Source organism: Astatotilapia calliptera, chromosome 4 (genome assembly GCF_900246225.1).
Source record: "Astatotilapia calliptera chromosome 4, fAstCal1.2, whole genome shotgun sequence".
Taxonomy (NCBI): Eukaryota; Metazoa; Chordata; class Actinopteri; order Cichliformes; family Cichlidae; genus Astatotilapia; species Astatotilapia calliptera.
Window position 1 is genome coordinate 2,500,010 of NC_039305.1, and position 20,865 is coordinate 2,520,874.

A 20,865-nucleotide genomic window follows, 5' to 3' on the forward strand; every position below is an offset into this window, starting at 1 on the left:
AAGGCCTGTACAGCCAAAGGTTTTCCCTAATACTGCAACTAAATCAAATAAAACCAGGAGTTGTCTGGAAAGACATCACGAAAACTTGAATGATGGAAGGTTGTGATCCAAATGCCATATCCATTACAGAGCACTAGAGGGCGACATCTCTCCACACTGGGGCTGTTTTCCTTTTCTCGCTTGTGAAGTACAAAATTAGAATATATATATATATATATATATATATATGACATTTTAATGTAGGAAAAGGCTAAATTGTATACATAACTATTTATAAAATATACAGTTTATTTATTGATGTATTTAGTCAGTTTAGTTTTGGCCTAAGGGGCATTCCATACACAGTCGGTCGCTTAACTTCCATCAGTTCCACTTCGATTAGAAGGTTAGTCTGATTAGGGTGGGGAAAAGAGAGAATATCTTACTCCTATTGGTTGATTGTCTTGTCGTTCGAAGCGACTTCCTCTGTGATTGGCTGCTGCCCTTAAAGCCTCGGAAGTGTCATTTTTGGACTTGAGTGAAAACTTGGGCATATCGGTGTGGCGGCGGCTTCGAGCTGATTCATAACTCTCGGGAAGAAATGGCCACCAGAAAGCACTAAAACAGGTACGGCTGGGGTTTTTACCGCCGCATGTTAAGAAGGGCTGTTGATTTAGTCGATGTGTCGGTTGTCTTGTTGTCGTGATTAATGTGTGTGTTGTGTTTGTTCTCTCAAGCGTGCTCCGATTTCATTGTCTTTTTTCCACAACAAGCAAGCTTCAACTTTTTCTCAGGTTTCCGACCTTATTCTGAGAAGCTGACGACAAACTAGTCTCAACACCAACTCGTGTATATCTACTCTTTGTCGTCCCTCTTCATCACCTCTTTATTACCAGTTTACGCCTCATACTTTACAACTTTCTCGGCAGTTGGTCGAACGCTCTCCTCATCCTCTTAAATTCAGCCTGACAAGCAGCACGAAGCATCCATTAAGTTTGGGTTTTCATGGAAAAAGTTGCTACCTGCTAAAAATATTCCATGCCGATTTTTTTTAACACGTTGTAAATCTTTTCAAAGTAAATAATATTTTACTATGATTGATCGTTTTTGCTGCCACTCGCGTAAACTTGGAAAACTGGTGATTTTCTAACGGAGTTCGGCTCAACCCGACTTTAAAAGACATTCCAGGACCAAAAATGTGAGAAATTATGCGGCGTGACTTACCTTATTAAACATTTTATGTATTCTTGATTTTTTAAAGACGACAAGAGCAGCTCTATATTTTAAATTCTTCTGTCATTATCGTATTATCGCCGTCCTCTTTCACTTACACGAACAGCACGTACTGTCCTTTAGGTTAGACTTTCAGTCAAGAGTGTTATTACTTTTAAATAGTTTTCATGCCGAATTATTTTAAACAACTTATTTATAATAAAAAACAATGTACTGTTTTGTTATGACTTATTATTGTTTGCCGACACCAGCACAAACTTAAAAATGGGAGTTTTTCCAGCAGAGTTCGGCTCAACTCAACTGTTGGAGCTCCAGAGCATGAGAAACCACGCAGAGTGAGCTATGCAGTCACACATTTTATGCATTCTCGAGCACTTTTAAAAAGACTGGAGAAGCCCCTGCAGTTGGTGGTGGGCGGGAGTTTATCTAGAAAATAACTGCAAAATACGGAAGTAACAGAAGCGAGCCACGACATGTCTGATGCCTCCTGCGCTGTTAATAATAATAATAGCGTGGGTTTGCACTTGAGTGCCTGTCATAGCTTTCCTGTTGCATGTGCAGCTTGCTCAGAGGAGCTGCCTCAGGCCTCTTTAGGGACCTTCTAGCTGGGCTTTATCAACTTTACATTCAAATCCACACATTTTGGGGCATTTAAATGCAACACTGAGGTTGATTTTAATATATATTCAGAACACTTTTGATGTAGGATATGTTTGTGCCTTCTGACATGCAATGTGTCATCTTTATTGTTTTTATTGTTGGCATACGGTATTTTAACCTCTTAGCATCCAAACATTTTATTGACTCTTCACCCAAATGAGACTTCATTTGAAAGGTTGCATCTTCTAGTTTCTTCTTGGAAACTTGTGCTTGTTTAGCATGAAGCTAAAATCCGAACTAAGGTCATGAAAAATGACCTATTTACAGCCTCAACAGCTTAATTTCCCGTTCACAAAACAGTATGTAGTACACAGTACACACTATAACCATCGTGATACAAATTCAGTGTTTTCTTTCTCCGTCTAGGGCAGCATTAGATAAGTGTTTACAGCCCTGCTCCCTGATGTGTATTGAAGCAAAGACTGTTGCACAAGTAGAGCATGAGTGGAGATGCACATTTTAGGATGTCTCAACAATGCACAAAAAGTTGTCGTGGGTAAGGCGGAAGTATTCCCTGTGGAGGAAATCTTGTATAATAATGAGAAAAAGTGAGAAACACCCTGCGTCTGTGGCTAAAATACTTGTGCTTAGACAGTAAAACAGCTTAATAGTCCAAAAATTCACAAGAGATTGACTCAACTGTCATGTGTGGCAAAGAGAAGCATGCCTTTGTTGATTGGATAATTGCATACCCAACTTGTAGTTAGAGCTTGTTTATAAAAGCTGAACTATAAGGCCTATTTTTGACACACTGTAGGCTTCATTTAATTACACACAGATCTTAAAAAGCATTGATTTTTGACTGCTAAAGTGTCACAGGAGCCCCGCTGCAGCACACATATATTTGTGAGACTGTAAACGGTGTGGGGGAGCTTGAAAGCAGGACAGCGGGTCATGGCTCCATGCAGGTTGACCTAAATATCCCAGAGACACAGACGGCTGAACTCTTTAGAGAATAAATAAAAAGTAGGAGGAGAAATTCCTGTTCATTTGTTTCTAGCCACACCCGTGTCATCTAAACAGAGAGGGAAACCAAGTCGACCTGGCTGAGCGCTCAGAGAGAGGGATTATAAGCCACAGGATTACAGAGACAGAGGGAGAGAGGGCCTGCACCCCTCTCTTTGAAGGATGTAAAACAATGTCTGGGCTGTTAAAGGAGCGTGAGAGTCGAGGAGCAGTGTTAGCAGTGGGCGCTGTTTAAGTCAAAGTGACTGCATGCCTGCATACTTATTTGCATTCATGTGTATAAATATATATATACTGGGGTTTTGTTTGGAGGCATGACACTGGATCTCTGGTCGGTTGTCTGTCTGTGCATCAACAGAAAACGTCCTGTTTAGTTTGATTCAGGTGATTGGTATGGCAGGACTGTGCGAAAATCTTGAGCCACCCCTAATTTCTTTGTTTTATTTCAAATGAGCCAGATTTTAGTGTAATAGTTTTTTGAAGTGCTCGTCAAAAGTTCTCCAGCTCTCTGAAGGTCTTTCAAAGTTCTTCACTGGCTGTGTTTTCACTCATTTTCAGTCCAGTCCTTGTACCTGACCATTTTCACAGGTTTACTGGTTTTAAACACTGACCTATTAACCATTCGGATATAAAAAGTACGCAGCTGAAGGGAGAACCAGTGTTGTGTCTACACAGCAAAGATCCATCTTCAAATTGTGTGAATGCGAGAGTGAATGAATAGTGGCATTGTAAAGCGCTTTGGGTGCCTTGAAAAGCGCTATATAAATCCAATCCATTATTATTATTATTATTAATTGTATCTTTGCATTTTGTTACTAGCAGCCTGTCACAAAAGCACAGCCTGTTCTCATTTCTTTAGATGAATGTATTAAAAATGCTAAAGGTAAAAGTTTGACAGGAATAACAGCAGCAAAGTGATTCCCAAAGAGAGCTATTAGCCAAAAACTTGGCATATTTTGGCATGTTGTGCAGTGTATCCTTAAAACTGAACAAGTGGAGGACAAAAAATATCTACAGCAGATGAACAGCATGTGAAAGTCATTAAGAAACGAGAAAAAGGAAAAGAGCAAAGAGAGATGCATCTGTACCGTCAGCTGATCCATCTACTGCTCACTGAAGCCTCATCAGAGATGGTCTCAGTGGAAGGGCGGCTGTCGAGACGCCATTCTTACGAAGGGAAACAGAAAGAAAAGGCTGACGTATAAAAATTACACAAGAACTGGACTGAAAATCAGCAAAACAGGTGTTACAGACGAATCTGGATTTGAAATGTCTCGTTCTAATCATGTCCAGTGTTTATGGACGAAGTCAGCAGAGAGCTACAGCAGTGAGTCTGCAGCCGTCTGGAAAACATGGCGGAGGCTCTGCCATTGTTGGGAGCTGCATTTCAGCACGTGCTGTTGGACATCCCGTTTTGTTCCACCATGCTGTACCATCTGGAAATCCTCTGAATGCAATGATCTCAAACACACTGCCAATGCAGTAAAAACGTACCTGGATAGAAAAACACACAAACAGCATCAGTCATGGATCAGACCGGACCTCAACGTGACTGAAGCAGCGTGGGATCGTCCTGACAGAGAGCAGAAACATCCAGAGAGCTTTGAATGTCCTTCAAGAATCTGGAGAACAGATACTTAAATCACAGAAAGCTGCCTGAGAGTTCAGGCTGTGCTGAAAAATACCAAATGCATTTATTTGGTAAATGTTTTCTCTTACACACTGTGTTTCTATGCATGATTGCACGTTTCGATACATCGCTGCACCTTTTTCTTATTTTCCTCGGAGCACTAAGTGGTGGCTCAAGACTTTTGCACAGTAGCAAAACTCCACTGAAGTAATTTTAACTTTAGTTTTTGAGGGTTTTTTTTAAATCACACTGGAGTTTACAGTATAAATTATTCGACTTATCTCCAAGTTTCACTTTAATCACCAGGACTCATTAGCAGGGGTTAAAGGTTAAAAAAGCATTTGCTGTGCTGGATTTCTTGTATAGATTATGCCTTTCCTCCATAACCTGCAGCAGCGGACCACATGTGATACTTTGCATACTGTATGTGGCGGGAGCGTGATGCATTTTAGTAACTTCCTCTTTAGATGCTTTAAAGGAAGCGTGGCCGACCGCAGCAGGTAGCGGCATTACTTTCAGCTTTGAGAAGGACTTGGCTCAGACTTAACGCACCTGCTTCACATAGAGACAAAACTCGCAATCCAGCGCGTCACTGAATGTTGCCGAAGCATCGGAAGGTACATGAAGGTCCAAGCCAGATATTCTGTAGCATGAAGATCATTTAATCCAGCGTTTTTGTGATATATTTCATTGTTCTATGTCAACAAAAAGATATTTTTTCCAACACTGCCTTCACCAAAATAGATTCAGAACTGGAGTATTTATACTCCTCCGAGACCTCCTTCCAGGGTCCTAAATTCACTCAACAAGCACCAAATGTAGGTGAATATTAGCCCCAAAGCAGTGGTGTAAAAGCTGTGCTCAGAGGAGTTATTATCATGCAAAAAAGACTCTAAATATATAATTTCTTACTATATATAATGAGTCATTTTTAATGTTTTTTTTTATTTTGTTATCTCACATTCACCCCAAAAATAAAGAAGAATACAAAAAAACCTTTAAATGTGGTTTTAATTACAAGCACAGGAACTATCAGATCACATGAGTTTAAAGGATTAGGTATGAATGTTTGTCGGGTAAACATTGAGAGAAAATAAACACCACAATTTCTGGGAAACCTGTGAAATAAACAGATTAATCGATGAGATAAAGGATCGGTTTTAAACGTGTAACCTGTCAGCGGACACCTCTGACAGGAAGACGTTGAAGGCTGGTGGTAATTCACCTCACCTTCACTTTCATTCTGTCTACAGAGATTTCCGTGCTGCTTTTATCCCCTTTGTGAGGACACAAAGTTGCTGCTTCTCTCAGAGGTTTGTGGCAGAATTTGGTATTTGTTTTATGGTATTAATTTTCAAACTTACATTAAAATAATTATTAAAGTGGAGGCTGTTACAGTACTTTGACATTACACTGCTCATGTTCACTTATCTCAGAGTACTTTGAATAATTGAACTCAGGTGATGCTTTCCATCATGCAGGTAAGATTAGATATGTTCCTGTGACTAATGTCTTGTCTGTTCGTGGGCTTTGAGTGTCCAGATCCATCCAATAAGAGTCCAGCTACGCTCCTGCAGCTGATTGGTGCTCCTAGGAAAAATCCAGGAAAAAAAACCACATTACATAAAAGTTAAAAAAGGATTTGCATGCTACTGGGAGAAAGAAGTATTTGATCCCCTACAACCCAGCAGGAATAACTGCTTCTCCTGTTCGCAACTCGGTGTGTGTTCAAAGCTTACCTGTCCACAGAAAATGTTCCAGCCTCTCCAGCAAGGTTGGGAAAGACCAACATGCTATCAAAGGCTGTCAGGGGAAAATGGACGGACCATCAGGAAGACGCTGATAAAAAGACTATCAGTCACCATCGGTCTGGAGCTCCGTGCAAGATCTTTGCTTGTGGGGTGAGGATGATCATGAGAAAGGTGGAAGATCAGCCCAAAATCACACGGGAGGAGTTCATTATCAAACTGAAGGCAGTCGGGACCACGGTCACCAAGAACACCGCTGATAGCACACTGCAGTGCACTGAAATCTTGCAGGTCCCCCTGCTCAAGAGTGCGCATGTACAGGCACGTCTTAAGTTTGCCACTGAACGTCTAAAGCATCAACTCGACCCGCCATGTTTGGCGTAATAGATATGCTGAGCATGACCAAAAGAACACCATCCTCAGTCGAGCACAGAGGTGGAGACGTTATGCTTTGGGGCTGTTTTTTAGGGCTACTGGATGACTTCATCGCATTGAGGGGCCAGTGCATGGGGCCGTTTCCATAATATCTTTGTACTGGTCTTCAAGCATGACAGTAACCCAAAACATAGACAAGTGGCCTAGCCAGACCTCAGTCCAGTCTGAAAATTTGCGGAGTGAGCTGAAGCTTTGAGAAGAAGAAACCCAAAAGATTACAGAGTTTCTGCAAAGAGGAGTGGGTGTAAATGTGTGCAAACGTCTTACACTAATCAGGGTTTCTTCACCAAGCACTAAGTCATGTTTGTCTTATTTTACTCAGTGACATGCAAATCAAGTGAGGTGGAAGTGATGAAACGATTATTTCCAACGCTGTATCCTGAACATAAAACGAAGCAGCACAGAGCTGAGAGCACAGCTAAATAAAGAAGTAGGGCTGCTCGATTATGGCAAAAATGATAATCACGATTATTTTCACTGAAATTGAGATCACGATTATTTGACGATATTTATTTAACCCTTTAAGACCTACTATAGAACCAAGTCCACCAGAGCTTATATTATTTTTTTTACATGCTGTAGTGCCATTTGTGGGAGCATTTCAAGTTGCTATACATCAATACAACTGTTATAGTCCATATTTTAATAATATGTATGCATTAAGTCCATAGTAATTACATAAATTGCAAAAAAGTGCAATAAACTACAAAAAAAATTGAAAATCGCTTTTGTTTTGTTTACATATATTTCTACTTGGAGAAGTTTAAGAGGCTTATCCCTCAAAACTTTAAATACAATAAAGTTGCAAAAAATAGTTTCCCACCACAGGAAATTTATTTTGAGTGTCTTCATAGTTTTATTTTGGAGATACAGCAATTTTTATATACTGCAGGAAAAACAAAAAACAATCCTATGATGCAAATTTGCAAAGAAAACAGCAGGTGCATCATTTCACTGTGGGAAGTGTTACGAACAGCTGATAGTAACGGCAAAGCCTGTTTCTGGAATATTATGTTTTTGTTCCTGCAAGCGCTTTTTATGCAATTTTTGCAAAGCTATATGTGGAACGAAACCGTGACCGAGGACAAGCTGATGGCATAAGATGTAAGTACAACTCCTCCGGTTTCATATGCAAAACAAATTATTGCGCTAGCTTACATGGTTCAGGTTCTACAGGGATTTAAAAATAGTTACGCAAAACGGAGCGTGCTGCTCTGACCGGCTTTAAAGGGTTAACAATGACTTTAAAAAATAATATAAAATAGTGTGCAACACCACTGAAGTTTTTTTGTTTTTTTTTAACTCTTTTCAACCAACGGCAGTCACTCTCCAAATAACTTCTGCTTAGCTTTCCGAGCTTCCCTCGGGTCCTCTTAATCAGCGGTCTCCAACCTTTTTTGCGCCACGGACCGGTTTATGCCCGACAATATTTTCACGGACCGGCCTTTAAGGTGTCGCGGATAAATGAGGGAGGGGCTAATAATCGGCTCAGTCATTTTTAATGATCGTTGAAAGCCCAGATCGTAATCGTGATTAAAATTCGATTAATTGAGCAGCCCTATAAAGAAGAAGCTAAAATATGCAGACTTCTTGTAAAGCTTTGTGCCAAAGCCTTTACTCTACTACATTTTGAAGCCTTGGTTACTTGTGAGAGCTTGATCCACATTGTGTCAGTAAATCAGGAATATTTCCAGTGCATGTTGGCCAGACCTGCTGTGTGATCTCCTCTTTTGGTGGAAGAAGAGGCTCTGCTGGCCTCGTTACGAGGTAACCTCCAACTTCTGCTGGGATGCTTTGCAGCTGGGATGAGAATCGGCACCTCAAGGTCCGAGGCCAGATTAGGGTGGATTTAAAACTAGTTGCTGCCTCATGTGGAGAATTTCAAGTATCTCTGGGTTTTTGTCATGGTGAGAGGGAGGCTGGAGCAGGTTGATTAGTGATGTAGACCCTTTAACAGCCTGTTGTGATAAAGAAAGAACTGAGAGTGAAGCTGTTGGTTTAACTGTCAATCTACATTCCTCATCTGTGGCCACGAGCTATGGGTCTGAAGGAATAAGATCATAGATGAAAGAGGCAGAAATGAGACATCTGGGTTCTGCTTTAGACAGAGAGTGAAGACATCAGAGTAGAGCTTAGAAAGAAAGTGACTGGATTTCTTTAATTCCCGTGAATTTCACCTCTGATCCGAGAAGCTTCTCCAGTTCTGAAACCAAATCCAGGTGGAGAGTCCCAGGAATTTAAACCTTAGTGGGGGTTTTCCTTTATCTTGTCATTTGATGAGAGGTGAAACATCCTCACAAAACTTAAAGGAGTCCAGTCAGTTTCTTTCCAAGCTCCTAAGACTACCATGACCCGGATGACTGAGACCCTACACTGACATATCAGAGTGGAGCTGCTCCTCCAAACTGAAAGGAGCCAGCTGAGATGCCTCCTGGGCCCCTCCTAGCTGAGGTGTTTCAGGAATGTCCAGCTGGGAGAAGGCTCTGGAGTGGACCCAGGACACTCTGGAGTGATCTCTGCTGGTTTGGGAACGCTTCGAGGAAAGCATCGATTCACACGATTCTTCTCGGATTCGAGTCCAATGAATAAACTAAATGACTCAAAGTGAAGTGAACGGTTTAGCCGTGAGGGAACTGGATTTTTAGGGAGGATAAAGTTAAAATAAATAAAATCCAGAATACCATAATAATGTTTTTATTTGGATGTTCTAGGTTTAATAGTCTGTGGATGCTAAAACTGTAGCTTCCTTTAAACGATCGACAAAAACGAGGTCCACAAAAATCATTTGAGGGCTAAAAAATGTCTAAAAATTAAACTTGCTGCTTTAAAACACTAAAGAGCTCAGGGACCCTCCAGCCTTGATTACTCTGATAAACCTGAGTGTCTGCTGTTGTAAAAGTGGTCTTAGAGGTCATTTGGCTCCCGGTGCAGAGACGTGAAGACGGACAGAGCTGCAGTTTTAAAACTAGACGAACTCCATGCTATCAGTTTTCCAGTCGTTGCTTTTGACATTAAAATGAAGCCAAAATCAGTAACAAAGCATTATTTTACTGATGTTTGATAATCATATTAAGGTCACAGGAAGAGGCTCATTAAAGCGTGTTTATGATCATTGTGGGGTTTTATTTTCGTAGTTATGTGAGGCCGGTGGACCACACTGAGCATTGTACGTAAAGGTCGTGAAGAATGTGGTCCCACGCCGCTGCAATGAAACCAGAAGTCCTGTGTTTTCGCCGTGTCGTAAAGCGGCTGGTACTGCGGCTGGCTGGCAGCAGAGGAAGTGGTTTACTTGTTTTCTCATTTCCTCTGTCACTGAAAATGCTCAACGCACTTGGTTGACTTGTAGTTTTTCTAGCAGAAGATCGAGTCTTACTCCGTTATTGGTTATTAGCCACAGCAGCGCCTCTGCAGAGGTGAATTATGAAGAACGCTGTGGGCCGTTTGTCCAATGAGACGTCTGCATCGATGAGTCACGACCAGCTACAGGACACGCTGGTGTCCGCTCAGTCACTCTGAGTCACTCGCTTTGTGCCGTAAACAGTTAATTCAATGCAAAGGTGCCTTAAGCCTGTGTCCTTTCTAATGGCCAGCAGGGGGCGACTCCTGTGGTCTGAATGTAGAGAAACCTGAAACACTTTACAGCCAGGTTATGGTCCCAGTCTTTAGTTTGCAGGCTTTGTGATACAACTCGATGTTCATGTTGTAAATTATGGTCACACTCGAGGTAAAACAGAAGATGAAGCAGGGCATTCGGGACACCGTGTGCCTCTCAGGGACAACACGTTTCTGTTTTGTCTGTGATTTAAAAACAACATGATTACTGAGGCCTGATTCTGTTTGCTGGAGTCATTTTTCAGCCTCTGTCATCTGTGCAAATACATCTTCTAAGTGCTTAGTTTCAGGTTACGCTGCGTTCTGGGTGTGTTTAGTAAGTATCCCTCCCTCGTGTGTGTGACAGCAGGCCGGGAGGATGTCTGTGGAGGTGGACGTGTTGCTGCAGGAGGCGAAGGAAAGCATCGAGGCGGCGCAGAACTACCGCAGCGAACTCCAGCAGCGCCTGCATGGCCTCAACCAGGCCCGTAAACAGGTACTGCATCCTGATTTGTGATCTGTTGTGAAGCTCAGGCCTCGTGTTTCCCTCCTCCTGTGATGCGCTTCACTCCCTCAGTGCTTTCTTTGTCGGTTTCACTGCACCCGCTCACTCTGAAAGACTCGTGCAGGCCCAGGCGGTGTGATTTGTCTTCGCTCCTGACTCAGAAGAATCCCGGGAGAGTAAATTCTCCCCCCTCCCTCCCTCTCTGCTATCTCTTCCTTCCCCCTGCTGTCTAGTTTTACCCCTCCAGCTGCTCGCAATAAACAATGCTGCTGTTTCCTGTCGCTGTGGACGGACAGCGAGCCTTAGAGGAGAGATTAAAAAAGGAGAGCGGGAGAGAAACGAGGCAGATTTTGGTCCAAGAACATAAAATATGGGATTGTTGTTTTTTCATTCAGAATAAGCAGCAACTGCAGTTCCTCTAATCTCCACAGGGGGCTCCAACAGTGAGTTGGTCTGGTTAAAATGACGGACATAGACGTGTGCACATGGTGGTATAAAAATGGGTATCTATAGATTATTGAGGGGAAGGCATAGAGTTGGCGGGGGAGGTTATTTTACCATAAAGACCATCTTCCAATGAAAATGGAGCGACAGAAAAGCTGAGGGACGAGAGCGCCGACTAACCAGGACAGGATGGCAGCCATTAAATTCAAAATATACCTAAAAATGCCGCCACCAGGGGGCATAGTGGATGATTCTGGGTTCAAACATCTCTTCTTTTAGTGATTCTTAATTGGCTGTAGGTGTGGGTGTGAGAGTGTGTCGCGTCTCTCTGATTGGATGTGTTTAGCTGTACCCCGCCTCTCTGGCAGCGAGGACAGGCTCCAGCCCTGTGCAGCTGATAATCACCTACACTGTTCAGGGTTATATTTGAAGTTGACCCCACCCCCCTTTCAGCCTAAGCTTGTTAGGTTACTTACACATAAAGTGGCTAAAAACACTAATAAAGAAGTTAAAAAGGAGATTTCCTGGTAAGCAGATAAGGATAAGCAGAAGGGGATGGATGGAAGGAACTGTAAGTGCTTTTATTGCAAACTAAATGTTCAGAAGTCGCTGACGCTCTGATGACTTGATGGCATGGCTGAGCTGCTCCCGTAGGTGTAATATGTAGGTGACCTGGGGCATAATCATGTATTCCTTTGCTCCACGAGCGACTTCCAGTTGGTAAATCTGCCTTTTTTTTTCCAGTTTTTATCTTTCTCTGACATGATCTCTATCAGAGGGTTGCTGCTGGTGCTGCTGTCTGTGATCCGGTTACTTTGAATTCCTGTCTGCCTTTCCATCAGTATTTTGTCTCCTGCAAGAGTCGCCACGCTAACTGAATCAGTGCGGTCCAGAGCACATAATGTATCACAAAGCAAACCTGAGCCCCTCCAGCTGATCCACACACACGTACAGTTTGCCTCATCCAGAGAAACAATCTGCAGACTTATTAGACTTGTTAGTAAAATTCGATGTGGGATGTGTTTCATTTGTTTTGTTAGTGCAGCTGAGACTCCCTCCACCTCCCTCAGCTGTTCCATCGCACGTTATCCTGGATCGAGATGTGCTTTCTTTTCTTTCCCATGACCCCCCGATTTCCCACAGAGGGAGACGGCTCCCCACCAGATTATAGTCCAGGAAACAACACACACACACACACACACACACACACACACACACACACACACACACACACACACACACACAGAGCGAATAAGGGATACCAAAGTGTGTGTTTGAGATCTGAGACAATGCTATCACTGCAGCATCTCTCTTCTTGTAAGAGGAAAACTATTTCTGTCCTGCCTCGTGTTTGGATCATATCTTTAGTCTTATTTTACTTTTCAAATCCCAAAATATTGATAATTGCTCATCTGTGTCCAGCTGATAATCCTCAGGATATGATGCCTCTGCTGGAGAACTGCTCACACACACAAAAAGATCCGAGTGTACTCTGGCAGAGCGGCTTTCCGTCGTCATACAGTCCCTGCTTTATCAGTGCAGCAGTTGTCAATCAGCCTTCCGTTTCCTGCCGTCGCTCTCCGTGTACTCATTGTGAAATCTCACTCTGTGTGTTCTGCAAAGAGGAACTGAAACATGACCTCCGCCGCTGCAGATGACGAGTAAGTCAGCTTCCTGATGAGCTGCTGGTGTGTGCAGATGGTCCGCACCGCCTCTGTGTGAGGTGTAACCTGTCATAGCGCTAACTGCGGCGTAACTGTGGCTGGTCATTCAATGAAACTCTATCGGTTCCTCCCAAACGAAACCCCAGAATCAACCGACTGTGTTTTTAATGTATAATAACTTCAGTACGTGTGATGAAGCCCTGCAGAACTTTACCTTTATACTCTGAATGTTTCCTGATTTATAAGCGCTTAAAGTACAACCCCACAACAGCTGGGACGCTGTGTGCACCGTAAATAAATACAGAAGGTGATGATTTGTGCATCTCAGCACAGACTGTGGGTTTCTGTGGCTGCTGGAGACGGGCAAAGTAAACGTTTCTACAACCAACTCAATATAATCTCATCAAAAGGCTCTGAGATGAGGCAGGTACCCGTGATCTTCAGGCACTCAGGCAGCGCTGCATTAAAAACAGGCACGATTCTGGGATGGAAACGAGTGCACGGGCTCAAAAACACTTCCAGAAATCACCGTCTGTGCGACCTTTCACCGGATGAGCTCATCTGGAGCTTCACGAACCCACAACAGGACAAAGAAGAGCCAGGACTGCTGAGCAGCGACAATCCTCCATCAGGCATTTGTCTCCCAACAGTGCAGCAGCTGCTCAGCTCACAGATGTTTACAGATGTTGAAGGAGAGAAGATGCTCCTCAGTGGGAAACACGACCCCGACCCGACTTTTAGAAACGTGTTTTCACATCAGATTCCAGATGAACTCATTTTTTCCTTGATGGTCTTGAGACTGAGCGCTCAGACGACACTGGCAGGTCGAAATTTGGTACTTTTGAATTTGCATTATTATTGTTGTTATTTTTCAGCTTATGTTACAATTAGTGTGCTGACGATCTGCCACACTGCCTTTAAATGTTATATTTTCCCTTCACGCAGCCCCTTTATGTTTATTTCAGAGCTCACTCTTTGGCTAAAATCTGTTCAGGAGCTGAAAAGAGCAAAGACAAAAGAAAACACAAAACAGCAACAATTAGCACCAATAAAGCTAACGAGGAGACGTCTGATGACAGAAACACTCGGTTATGTCGTTCTCTCTCGGAGTCGCGTCCTCACCTGTTTTTACCTTCTTCCTCTTTGATTGGTGGCTCAGATTCGAGGCAGCTCGGGTCAGGCCCGCGAGACCCTCCGGAAGCACTTTGCCGAGCTGCAGGCGGCGGCTACTCGACTGCTGGCGGAGCGGCTGGCTAACCTCCTGACCGAGGTCGACACCATCGAGGCCGACAGCATCAAGCCGTTGGACGACTGTCAGAGCCTGATCGAGCACGGCGTGGGCCAGGCCGACGAGCTGCTGAGAGAGGGTGGGTCGCACAAACGCTGCCACGAACACAGCTGCAAACTATTATTTTCAAGAAGGAGAGACGATGATTTACAGCCACCACAGTTTTCACAATTATTCAGAGCAAAAGCAAGCCCAGAAAGATGATCCATGCTTATTCTCTGCAGGAGAAGCAGCTCTGCGATGTGGTCTTGGAGAAAAGGAGGACAAACTGGGCAGCTTCACGAAGAAGGCCATGCACATCCAGCTGGACAGGTGATACGGGCGAAGGTGTTTCGCTGCAGGTGTTTAAAGGAAAAAGTTAATCAGCTGCTGTTTAGAACTGTGTGCGTGTTTTCCAGCCTGCCAGAGGTTCCAGCGTTGGTGGACGTGCCGTGTGTCTCAGCCCAGTTTGATGACTCCCTGCTGAGCCTGCTGAGGGACCGGGTGGCTCGCCACGGCGCCGTCTCCTCCCACCCGCCCGTCCAGATAGAGGAGCTGCAGGAGAGACCAGGCAGCATCCTGGTTCGCTGGTGTAAGGTCAGCAGGGGTAAACGGGACACACACGGTGCTTTTCCAGGTGAAGAGACTGAGCAGGAAGCTTGTTGGAGTTTGCAGAGCGTAACAAAAGACCTTATCAAGCCCACGATCTGAGATAATGCTGAGCCTATTGTTTAAAGTCCCATCGCACCACACAGAGGTGGGTAGGAAGATCCAGTCAGCTTTCAAAATAAAAGTTCCCAGGCAGGCTGCTCACTCGCTCTGTAAAACGCTCGTAGTGGTGTGACTTTTAATGTTGTGGACGAAAACCAGACTACTCGACTCAAACAGTGAAAGTTAAGGTCGGTGTAATGAGGAGGTTAAACTGCCAGTGTAATTAAGGGCTCTTTGAACTTACTACTGACATTTCTTGATCATAAATGGACTTCAGAAGTTCAGAGAAGTCCTTTAAGTTTGAGTTTTCACAGCATTTAAACTTCACCTGAGTGTCAGCCTCTGCAGTGAAGTCTTCTCTGCACCAAAATCCTTCGAGCACGTCTGTTTGTATGGATAAAATCATGAAGTTAATTTAGTCTCTGGTGGAAACACACGTGTTCCTTTAAGTTTGTGCCGAGGAATCGCAGCTCAAATATGGACATTTGTTGTTACAATGTAAAACTTGGTGAAATGAGGAAGTACATTATTCTGCATCTTAATTAAAACTGGACATTATCGTTGGTGCTTCAGGTGGACGAGGACTTCGCGGCTGCAGATTATCGGCTGCAGTACCGGCGCTCCGGCAGTGGGGGAAGCCAGTATGAGGACGCCTACATCGGGCGGGAATCGGAGTTCCTGGTTCTCCACTTGGACCCTCACACGGATTATTTGTTCAGGGTCTGCGCCCGCGGGGAGGGTCGCACCGAGTGGAGCCCCTGGAGCATCCCGCAGACGGGCTACACCACGCTGGCACCGCACGGTAGGTGGAGACATCCGAGAGAGGGAAACCCTGTAGCAGCAAACGGTGAAGTTCACTCGTGTCTGAGTTACTAAAGCAAATCAAAGACCTGCATCTCTTCCCAAAAGCCTTCCAGGCTTTTAAGCCACTAAAATCAGATGCTCCAGTAAGAAACAGAGATTTCACCTCCTGTTGGCTACAGATAACTTTAAAGCAATAATATTATTACTCTATCGTCCTTCAAGGACCTCTGTCTCGTGTTTGTGACCTTTCTCTAAAATATTTGCCAGTTTTCATTCTGTTTTTAACTCTCAGACCCTTTAACGCCTCCCGGGTTGCAGCTGAAATAACAGAGCTGTGAATGCAGTCGCGTTGGTAATTGTTTGCAGGAACCGTGACATCATCACAGGCCTGTAAGCATTTATGTGCGCAGGACTCGCTGCAGCCTTCTCATGCAGTCACTAGCCAATCAGTGCACCTCTAACAGGAAGGCAGCATCTAATGGAAACATCAGCATGACCTCTGTGTTTCTGTACTATCAGCAGAGACCGTCTCTGTCTCCACTGCAGTATGGAGCCGTGTTAATATATAGAAACCTGAAAGTTTAAACTGAAGCAGATCAGGTCCGCTAACGAACGCTGTGTGTTTGTTTTATCTTCCAGAGTGGCGTTCAGGGACCGAGGGCTACATCCTGAGCAGCAGGAAGAACATCGCTTTGCGCAATGACTCCTCCCAATCGCGCTGCCCTGTCCTCTACTCCAAAGCGCCCACCTACTTCTGCGGCCAGACGCTCACGTTCAAGTACGCCCACAACAAAGCTTTAAAGATGGAGATCTTTCCATTTCTCTCCTGGACGTCACGTACAGATCATATGTAAATCCACAGTTAGATGCTAACGGCGTGTTTTTGTGTGTCTGTGCAGGATCTCTGCAGCGGGTCAGATGGATCGGAGGGACAGTCTGGGCGTGTGCATAGACAGCGAGAGTGAGGAGGAGTCACTACAGCGGGACCAGGCTGTCTGCATTTCCACCAATGGTATGCCGCCTCAGATAGACTTGAAAAACTCAGCTTGTACAGGGCGAGTCTGCGTGGCTCACAGCTGAGGATTCGAGCCTGAAAGTCGTTAGTCTCCTTGAAAATGTTTGTTTTTTGGCAGATAAGAAAGGCTCTCACCCCCAGCCGGTTTCTTCCTGTTAAAGGGGAGTTTTTCCTTCCCACAGTCGCCAAGTGCTTTCTCAAAGGGGGTCGTTTGATTGTTGGGATTTCTCTGTATTAATCCAAGCACCTTGAGGCGACTGCAGTTGTGAATCGGTGAAATACAAACAAAACTGAATTACACCAGAGACAATAGTGCACTTGTCAGGGACTATTTTCAGTGGCGGATTCATTTCTAATGGGTCCTTTTCAAAGACTGTAAATAAATGATGAGGCCAGTGCAAATTGTTCTTGTTTAGACACATTTAAACACAATGTTTAAAGTCGAGGCTTTAAAATGGGAGGAGTCACTATCAGATGGCGGATCCACAGGGTCTAACCACCACGCTACTGTTTTCCTACAGCGGCACTTTAAGCTTCATTGAAGTATAAAAACAGGCTGCAGACTGTTTAGATTCCATTATTCCAAAAACTGCTCTTGAAGTCTCTAATTTCTGTTGATCAGATCTGAAAAGTCATTTCCTTCAAGTTCTGATGCTCTGATACTTTGAAAGGTTGCTCTTGATGAGGCTTTCTGTGTGGACGCCATGTTTTAGATCAATGGTTTCCCTCCTGGTGGGAGATGGAGCCATTATAGGGATTAGATTTCCGGGCAGGATTGTGAGTATGGACCATAATTTAATTTATTCCCAGTTATGGGATGTATAATGTTTGAAGCCACTCACTGAAAGGTGGAGCCAAAATTAAATTAAAAAGAACCCCACCAGATGTCGAAGAAGAAGAACTGGTGATGCTGCAAAGATGAAGAAACAGTCTGGAGACGAGTTTCAGGCAAATCAACTCAGACTGTTTCTGTGGTGCTGACGTGTTGATGCAGAAGCAAAGAGCAGAGCATCGTCGGAGACGAGGAGACAAAGAGACTTAAAGCAAAATCACCGAAGCTGAAAACAGGAGAGTGGAAAAACCTCCTGAAGTGTAGAATTCCTCTGTGGGAAGCATTTAAACGAGATGCTTGAAAATTAAACTTCAAACTTCAATTTAACTAAAGTTCAGCTTCGATTCTTTTTTATGATAAATAACAAATGTTGAATTCTCTCAAACTTCTTCTCCTCAGGTGCCGTTTTCGTCAACGGGAAAGAGATGACCAACCAGCTGCCCGCCGTCACCGTTGGCTCCGCCGTCACCTTTGACATGGAGGTGGTGAGCCTGTTCCCCATCAGCAACAACAACACGAGCGAGGGCGGCAACTTCAAGCTGAGGGTGACGATCGGCTCGGGGAACCGCGAGGTGGTGTTCGATTGGCTGGTGGACCAGCCGGTGGACTGCCTCTTCTTCGGCTGCTCCTTCGTCCACTCCGGCTGGAAGGTGCTCGTGTTTTAAGACGCCAGCTCCTCCGGCGTCCCAGTCCAAACATTTCTGCTCCTCTTTTTTTCACCTCACACACACAAAAAAGCCGCTTGCACGTCTGTTGGGTTGAAGCTCAAACAGGAGCCTTTCTCTTCTGGAGTTTCCTCGCTGGAGCGAGTTTTCAACCGGCGGCGTCTGCCGACGTTTCCTTCTGCTTGTCACAAACTGCAGCTCCTGTCTTCGGCTCGGTTCTGCAGTGACGGTTTCTGCTGTTTGTAATCGAGGCCGTGGACAGAGTTTCAGTCTGAGGACTAACTGTCCCCTCTCCTGCAGTCCTCTCACTTTCTGAGTAACACTGATTGAGCTCAGCCGTCCTCCATCTGCACATTTACCCAGTGAGGTCTCATGTGTTCACACCAAATGGAGGGTGAACCACTTTGCAGCCGCTCAGAACCCCACAGCATTCACCCTGATATCACGTTACATGGTTTACCCTTCACTTTTAGAAACCTCGTCCTGCATTTCTGAGTGGCAGCCATGACCTCTGCAAAGCCTTTGTTTGATGTGGACGCACTATTAAGTCATCAGAGATAATGAGAAGTAGCTCGAGCCCCTAACCCTGAGGTTTGGACATGATTAAAAGGACTGTGTCGTTTTTGGCGTTTGACTTCTGAGAAAATCGCATAATTTCATAGCACAGGGTTACTATGGTTACTACAGGTTAGGGTTACTTGGACTTCACGGGTTATAGAGGAGGATAAAACCAAAACCAGTAAAAGTCCTGAGGAATCAGATTTTATCCATAAACCTCCACGTGGCGTTTGGGAACAGCAACCCACACACATGTCGGCATCATATAAAAATGGCTCGTTCAGAATGCTCTGACCAATCGGATCCTTCAGGGCTGCAGCACAGAAATATCTGAGGTGAAGCGCTCCATTTCAGGACCTTTACATGTTAGCCTGCGGTTAGAGTCCTGCATGAAATCAGACGTCTACAGTGGCTGAAAGTGATGATTATCAGGGCTAAAAAAGTGCCACGAGCTGCAGTTCCTCCAACGTCCACTAGTTGTCTCCAAAAGTCCCCATAGACTCCCATGTTAAAAATGTGCAACTTTAAAGCGGAAATAAACATGTTTACAGCCTGATACAGACGCTGTTTTGGTCTCAGTGCACAATTTTTCCTTCATAACATTTTTTTGAACTCATTTAGATTTTGTTGAGGCTTAAAAACTGACACACAGCAGGCTGTAAACACGTCTTTCTGCTGTACAGATGGGAGTCTATGGGGACTTTTGATTTGATCTTGACTCTAACCTCGGTCACCTATGTGACCTGGATCAACATGTAGAAATCCAAAATGTGACGCTGAGGCTTTAAAATGAAATCTGAATCATGCGTCCCAATTTCACAGCTGATGACTGATTTCTGGCTGACAGGTGGCGCTCTGAGCGTTTCATTCTGTTTTTGCTTTTTTATTTTTTTTAGTTACATGGTTACTTTTAAGCTTGCTGACAGTATTTAAAGCAGGAGGAGGGCGTCAAACGGCAAATGATCCGTTATCATTTCTTTCAGTAGCGAACCGGCAGCCATTTTAACAAAACAGTCAACTAAACGGAGTAAAGTCTGTGGTAATGTACAGGAAGTTTCCCCATGGTTTTTCCTGCCCTGCCAATTTTTTTCATGCTCATGTTTGCACTCTGGTGGAGCAGAGGGCCTGATGTGGTTTAAAAATGTCTTCAGATGTCTTAACATTGCGAGTTTTCCTGCGTAGCTTTTTGTTTTTACATACGTGTTCTGCACACACACTGTTATAGGATTTATCTGCTGCAACTGCTCACTTGTCTTGCTTTTATTACACGTCTGGACACATTTCAGCCGCCTGGCGTAATCTGTTATCAGCTGATACAAAGACAGGCCGGGACAGCTTGTTGCTCACAGATGTTCTCCTGTTTTTCTGAAGAACTGAGCACAGTGTTTCGTGTTTTTAGAGAACTGTGGGACTCTGGATTTGGTCCAGTTGATGGTACAAAAGTCCGGAAACCAGCAACCTCAAAAAACCCTTTTATTTTATTTTTCGTCTGAAGGTGGAGGAAACAAACCTGTTTGTGTCAAAGTCACATCAGTGACACCTGCTGGTCAAACCTTTGTATTGCATGTGTGTTCACTGCTGGTCTCTTCACATTGTGTTCAATAAAGATCATCATGTGATTCTCAGTTTTAAAAATATGATGTATTGGCTTATTAATGACATCAATGCAAGTTTAATTTGCCTGTTTAAGGGGCAAATGTATTCTAATCTGTGCTGCCCCCAGTGGTCACGACAGGAACCACAACATCAGTTTGTTAAACCTCTATAAAGACGTCTGTGCATCTTCACCGTCTTGAGTGGATGACAGCTGTTCATGAAGATGTTTCACCTCATGTGGGGAGTCACTAAGGTCACATGTGGGACAGCATCTGGATTATAGTTGGCAGATATCAATGATCAAGATCATCAGTGTGCGTTTTAGTGTTGATCAGTGTTTGAAGTCTTCACTATGGCAACGAGATCAGCTTATTTCACTTCTATAGGTCGCTGTATTTTAGAAATGCTGCTGCCTGCATTTGTGTTGTAGTTCCTCACTGCAGACACGAGAGGGTAGTAAAAGTAGTTACCAACTGTTGTGTGAGCAGTTAACGTTCATACTTGGAAGATTTGAAAACCCAGCATGCAGATTGCTTTGATTTTTTTGTCTTTGCAAAAAGTT

The 20,865-nt window shown here is 44.0% G+C and overlaps 1 protein-coding gene across 2 annotated transcripts; it reads left to right on the plus strand.

Moving 5' to 3' along the window:
* Window positions 1-469: 469 nt before the first annotated feature.
* On the plus strand, window positions 470-20,344 carry crlf3 (cytokine receptor-like factor 3). 2 transcript variants are annotated; one of them, XM_026163989.1, is made up of 9 exons: window positions 470-606; window positions 10,613-10,738; window positions 14,015-14,222; window positions 14,368-14,455; window positions 14,542-14,719; window positions 15,407-15,635; window positions 16,277-16,415; window positions 16,537-16,649; window positions 17,884-20,344. In XM_026163989.1, the coding sequence occupies exons 2-9, from the start codon at window positions 10,622-10,624 to the stop codon at window positions 18,147-18,149; spliced, it is 1,338 nt and encodes a 445-aa protein (XP_026019774.1). In that variant the 5' UTR covers window positions 470-606; window positions 10,613-10,621; the 3' UTR covers window positions 18,150-20,344. The 2 variants fall into 2 exon arrangements, with proteins under 2 accessions (XP_026019774.1, XP_026019773.1); XM_026163988.1 differs by having other exon boundaries at window positions 471-606; window positions 10,610-10,738.
* Window positions 20,345-20,865: the final 521 nt, after the last annotated feature.